This window comes from Carlito syrichta, unplaced genomic scaffold (assembly GCF_000164805.1).
Source record: "Carlito syrichta isolate Samal-C Ts95f unplaced genomic scaffold, Tarsius_syrichta-2.0.1 Scaffold307123, whole genome shotgun sequence".
Taxonomy (NCBI): domain Eukaryota; kingdom Metazoa; phylum Chordata; class Mammalia; order Primates; family Tarsiidae; genus Carlito; species Carlito syrichta.
The window spans coordinates 562,419-569,010 of NW_007251219.1; the positions used below are offsets into that span (position 1 = coordinate 562,419).

Consider the following 6,592-nt stretch of genomic DNA (forward strand, 5'->3'; position numbering starts at 1 on the left):
CGGCCACCGCAGCCTCGACCTGCTAGGCTCCAGCGATCCTTCTGCCTCAGCCTTCCAGGTAGCCGGAATTACAGGCGTGCACTACCACGCCCGGCTAATTTTTTGATTTATTGTAGAGATGAGGTCTCGCTGCCCAGGCAGGTCTCGAACCCACGGGCTCAGGCAATCCACTCACCTCAGCCTCCCAAAGGCACGGGATTACAGGTTGAGCCACCGAGCCCGGCTTACTTTTCTTTTTATTAAAGTTGCTTTGTTAGTTTTAGTTCAACCTACAGAATCTCAATTCTGTCATCCAATGTATTACTATCTCAACTTTGTTATCTGCTAGTATGATTAGCATATATTCTCTGCCTTCAACATCAGTCACTGCTAAAGTTTTGAAGGGGCAGAGCCCGTCAGCTTGTTAGCAAGATACTCCTCCAGACTGAAGTCAACACATTAGTCACTCATTAAATGTCACTGTTCACCCAGCTACATTCATCTACCAGCACCGCCCACACTTCTCCACTGGAATCAATGACTATCATGTGAGTCTAACAAATGACCTGCTGAAATCCAGAAATCCAGTATCTGTGTCACTTTCCTTATCTAAAGGGCCCACAACCCAATGCAAAAAAATGAAATGAGAAGTTTTGTATGACTTCTTTTTATTCAACCCATGCTGATCACTTTAACAGTCTGTTCTAGAATTCTCTTGGCTTTGAGCTGTGAAAGACAGAACTACTACAGATTTCTTAACATGGGAATCAAAACATGCTACTAACTCTTCTCTTTTTATATTTTTTGAGTTGGAGTCTCACTCTGTCGCCCAGACTTGAGTGCAGTGGCCGCTTCCGGCCACCACAGCCTCAACTTGCTGGGCTCCGGTGATCCTTCTGCCTCAGCCTTCCAAGTAGCTGGAACTACAGGCATGTGCTACCACGCCCGGCTGATTTTTGATTTATTGTAGAGATGAGGTCTCGCCAAGTTGCCCGGGTGGGTCTCGAACCCGCGGGCTCAGGCAATCCACTCACCTCAGCCTCCCAAGGCACAAGATTACTGACTGAGCCACTGAGCCCGGCCTAACTCTTCTCTTATTAGGTGATGTTCCCAGAAATCCTGGTCAAAGATGGCCCACACAGATATTCTGAAACAAGTTTGCCTCACATATCACCATCCAGTTTTAAGATCACTTTAAACAAGGGGACACAGTCTATAGCTGAGAATGTAGGCTGTAGTCAAACTGTAGCTCCAATATTCACTACCCATGTGATTACCTGGCATGATACTGCTTCCTGGTTCATTTTCAGGCAAGATTAGTTCTCCAAGACCCGATCGAGGACCAGAACCCAGAAAACGAATGTCATTTGCTATTTTCATCAGACTGCAAGCAGTAGTGTTCATGGCTCCACTGAGCTCAACCAGAGCGTCATGAGCAGCCAGAGCTTCAAATTTATTTGGAGCAGTGACAAAAGGCAAGCCTGAAGAAAAAGAAATACCCTATATGGGTGAACAGATAAAAGAAAACATTTTTCTACTATCAGCATAACAATGTTCCAATACATGAAAAACAAAAACAGAACAGATAAAACTTTTACTTCAGGAAAAAAATGTTTATTTAAGACTCAAGCTTTGCCTACATTTTTTAAAGAAGTCTTAATGGAGTTGGAAGGATTTAAAGGATGAAACAAGTATAATATATGAAAGAACAAACATTACCTTACTGCAAACATATGTATGTATATAATGTCTGACTCTTCTTGAGTAAAGGCGAAAAGCATTACTTCTCTCCTAATAAGTTTTAAAAAAATTTAATTGTCCATTTTACTCGGCTCCATTCTCTCCTCTAGCCAGGAACCCATAAGATCAAGGAGCTAAATTGAGTTAAATGTTCTCAATCTCTCCTATGTTAAAGATCTACGTATCCAAAACCCTAAGAATAGTTATTTTCTATTAAACTTTATTTAAAAACAAATCAGCTAGTAAGCTATAATGTACAGTGTATAATTATCTGTACCCTAGCTCTATGGTAACACATGCATCTAAATAAGTCTTCTGGAGATGACAACTTGGCCCTACTAATAGTTATTACTATCTAGAGTATAGTACTTCATCCACTAAAGGAAAGATAGGATTCAAAAGGTCAACAATTCACAGAATTATCACAGCATGCTACAGAAAAAAGAAATTAAGCCTGTCTACAACAAATTTACCATTCAAATAACTTTTTCAATTGTTTCTATTTTGAAAATTGCTATTCAAAACAGCTTTAGGAGAAAATAACTGGATACCATAAATAGTAAACAAAGCTAACACTGGTAGACTTTAATTGCTCTATGAACTCCTATATGGGAAACTTTTAAAAAGCAGAAGAATTAATATTACAACTTCTGAGACAGACATAAAGCACATCTTTAGTGGGAAAATCTTGCTTCTAACTTTGAATTCAGAAGAATTCAAGGCAGAAACACTTATAAACTACATGAACTAGTATGATGAAAATAAGTAATAATACCTGTGAGTGTAGCTACTTTTGCAGCAACCTTTTCTGCAAATCCAATTCTAGTATTTAAACCAGTACCAACGGCAGTGCCTCCGGCTGCAAGCTCATAGATTCTTGGCATGGCAGCTTTTATTCTTGCCATTGCATATTTCACTTGTTGAACATAACCACTAAATTCCTGAAAAGAGAAGAAAATAAAGGTGAGAATAAATAATTCCTAATGGCTCACAAGTTACTCTAACAGCATTAAACAAAAGTTTTTAAAAATACATTTTAGAATACTAGAGTATAAGTAATTCAAGTGGTATTTATACCACTTCAATTCATATGATGAGCAAAGTACAGAGAAGGATGAGGATTTATAAAACTATAAGGTAAGACAATGACACTGATAATATAACATGCAGGTAATTTGTAATCTATTCTATTAACAAAATGCAAAAAAAAAAAAACCCCCACAGGAAGTAAACTTAAAAAAAAAAAACGAAGGCCAAGCAGTGGTGGCTCATGCCTGCAGGCAGATTAGTTAAGCCCAGGAGGCCAAGGCAGGCAGATTACTTAGGCCCAGGAATTACTATATAGCAAGATCTCATCTCTATAAAACAAAACAAGCAAACTTTACTTCATTAAATTATTGGTTTACTTGTAATCTACTATATGAACTGAAGTGATTTCTTATTTTTTGGTGTGTCCCAGACAAGTTCGAGAAAGAAAAAATACTAAATCCTTTACCAGGAAAATGAAAAAAATACTAAATCCTCTCCCAGGAAAAATGCAAGCATAGAAATATTCTCCACACAATTTCAGTTTAAAAACCTCACAAGGAACATGAAGACATCTTACAGGAACTTGGGAAGCTAACTCACTGAATAGCAGAAGAAGGTAACAGTAGAGTCTGACTATAGCTTCAATATGCATTTTAATTCTGCTATCAATGTCACACGCCGGTTCCCAAACTAAGACACCCTTTAATTACAGCAACTATAGAATTTATCATACTTTGAATATAGCAAGGACCCTATTAGTAATTATGCGGGGACAAAAGACATCAACTGAAATGTAACTGGGTAAGACAAAGAATATTGGTTACATTAAGTTGTTTTTCCTACTTGAAAAACCACACACATGTATACACACACACACACACACACACACACACACACACACACACACCAGCTGATTTCATTTATGAAATACATTTTGATTGGGGAAAATGTACAAACTCAAAGGACAATAAAAACCAAGTATAAATGTTTCTGATCAGCCGGGCTCGGTGGCTCAGCCTGTAATCCTGCGCCTTTGGGAGGCTGTGAGTGGACTGCCTGAGCCCGCGGGTTTGAGACCCGCCTGGGTAGGCGAGACTTCATCTCTACAGTAAATCAAAAAAATTAGCCGGGCGTGGTAGCGTGCGCCTGTAGTTCCAGCTACTTGGAAGGCTGAGGTAGAAGGATCGCCGGAGCCCAGCAGGTCGAGGTTGCGGTGGCCAGGAGCGGCCACTGCACTCCAGTCTGGGTGACAGTGAGACTCCAACTCAAAAAAAAAAAAAAAAGTTTCTGATCAAATCAAACAGAAAATAAAATTTTCTGTCATAATAGGTAGAACGATGATTTTACATAGAAGGCTGAGTCACGCATGGCCCAAATGGACTTTAGCATAATGGTTTTCAACATGTGACACACAGAAAAAGAATGAAAGTAGAAACCTGAGGGACATTCTCAAACACATATAGTGCTCCTCCTTAGAAATTATGCATGGTACTAAAAACCAATGATGCAAAAAGAAATGAGATACAGCCTTAAAAGGCAACTTACTCTAGTAAATTCAATTAAGTCCCATCACTTGTTTTTCAATTAATCATCTTGAGTTTTCCTCATTCCTCCCATAATGAAATTAAGCTAAGTGATTGAGCTTTCTGTGGTACTTACATCTGTACAAAACCACAAATGATAAACTATCCCAGTAAGCAGCAGCCAGATTCTCACACTCACCTCAATTTCTATGAAACTATTATTTGATAACTATTATTTGATTCTTGGCATATATAATTTGTGTATGTCCTACATCCCAAACGAAATGTAAGCTTACTAAGAAAAAAACCATTCCTTGTATCGCCCTTATATTTCCTTCACGATGCACACTATTAGATAGTCTTTAAGGTATTGATAAAGACACATGAAAACACTTCTCTTATCTTGGAAAAGAAAATAACATCTCTTTCACTTGCAGTCAAAACCATTTTTAAGAGTAAGATCTGCTTTGTTTAATCACTTTTAAAATAAATTGTAAATAACCTAGTAATTTAGAGTAAGAAATCAAATGAAGAAATCATGATAATGCTATTGATGGTAACTAACGATGATGATAGGTTACACTAACGATACTTACTATGTGCCAAGCATAGTTCTAAGCAGTCTACATGAGTCAGCTTATTAGAATTTCATAACTCTTCTATGAAAGAGAAATTATTTTCCTCATTTTATAGCTCAGAAAACTGAGGCACAGAAAGGCTAAGTAATTTTCCTATGATCCACAGCTTGCACACAGCAAAGCTAAGATTTGAATCCGAGCAGACTGACTCTGAGTGTGCCTCATAGCCAGTACGCTCTGGATGTCAATTAATACTCCTGATTGGTTGATACAGACCAGTTTCTGTTACTGAACTTAGGTGTTGTAAATTCAACCTTTTAAGCCAGTAAGACATTGAAGATAATACACTGGCCATTTGTGCCAAACCCTAAAATGAATAAAATCAGTCAAAATACTATACCTGCCCCAGAGTAAGTGGAACAGCATCCTGAGTATGAGTACGCCCAATTTTGATGATTTGTGCAAACTCTTTGGATTTTGTATCAAGAGCATCATGTAGTTTCTGCAGTCCTGGTAACAGTACTTCATGAACTTCTACTGCGGCAGCAATGTGCATTGCTGTGGGAAAAGTGTCATTTGAGCTCTGTTGGAAAATTTTCAACAGAAATATAAAATGTTAAATCAGAGACAACAAAAAACAAACTTAAATGTCTCAATTTAAAAACTCACTAAATAACTATTTACATGAGGTCACTTAGGATCAAATAAGAAGCAACCCAGTTTCCTATATAGAACATACTCAGAACTGTATTATATGTATTAAATTAACCAAGTATATTATATATATATGTATTACATATAATACATTTTATATCTACCTGTTAATTAATGACAGCAAACTATAGAGAAGTACAGTTAACTACATTTGAAGATATCAAATAATAACATCTTACGATCATATAGTGCATACAGTCTTTCGTAAAAATCTCTTTATTAAGTTTAGGAAAATTCTGTCAGGTAGGTAACTGCTTTAAAAATAGGAAAGCCAAGCTCTCAAAGAGATTATGTGAGTTGCCAAAACATCTAGGAACTGGCAAAACTGAAATCATGTCTAGGTAATATATAATCAGTGCTCTTTCCTCAAACTGTTGACCCTGTATTTTTTTTTTTAAGTTGGAGTCTCACTGGGTCACCCAGGCTGGAGTGCAGTGGCACGCAGGCTCATGGCTGCCCCAGCATCGAACTGCTGAGCTCAGGCAATCCTTCCATCTCAGCCTTCCAAGTAGCCAGAACTACAGGCGCATGCCCGGCTAATTTTTTTAATTTTATTGTAGAGACGAAGTCTTGCCAAGTTGCCCGGGCTGGTCTCGAACTCTTGGGCTCTGGCAATCGAACCCATGGGCTCTGGCAATCCACTTGTCTCAGCCTCCCAAAGTGCTGGAATTACAGGCTGAGCCACAGAGCCCTGCCAACCCTGCACTTTTAAAGTATGATATTGAGTCAGGTGTGGCAGCTCACGCCTGTAACCCCAAAAATACTTCGGAGGCTGAGGCAGAAGGATCATTTGAGCCCAATAATATAATATACAAGTCTGGGAAACATAGCAAGACCTCATCTCTAAAAAAATATAGAAAATTAGCCAGGTGTGGCAGCACACACCTGTAGTCCCAGTAACTCAGGAGGCTGAGGTGGGAAGTTCACTTGAGCCCAGGAGTTCAAGGCTGCAGTGAGCTATGATCACTCCACTGCACTACAGCCTGAGTGACACAGTAAGACCCCATCTTTTTTTTTTTTTTTTTTTTG

The 6,592-nt window shown here is 38.6% G+C and overlaps 1 protein-coding gene across 1 annotated transcript in view; it reads right to left on the minus strand.

Moving 5' to 3' along the window:
- The window catches only part of FH (fumarate hydratase), a 29,097-nt gene that overhangs the window by 6,049 nt on the left and 16,456 nt on the right, over positions 1-6,592 (minus strand). The window contains exons 5-7 of the mRNA XM_021715448.1: positions 5,250-5,432; positions 2,495-2,660; positions 1,257-1,460 (exon numbers count right to left, since the gene is read on the minus strand). Of these exons, the coding sequence (XP_021571123.1) occupies positions 1,257-1,460; positions 2,495-2,660; positions 5,250-5,432 (553 nt within the window). The remainder of the gene's footprint in view (positions 1-1,256; positions 1,461-2,494; positions 2,661-5,249; positions 5,433-6,592) is intronic.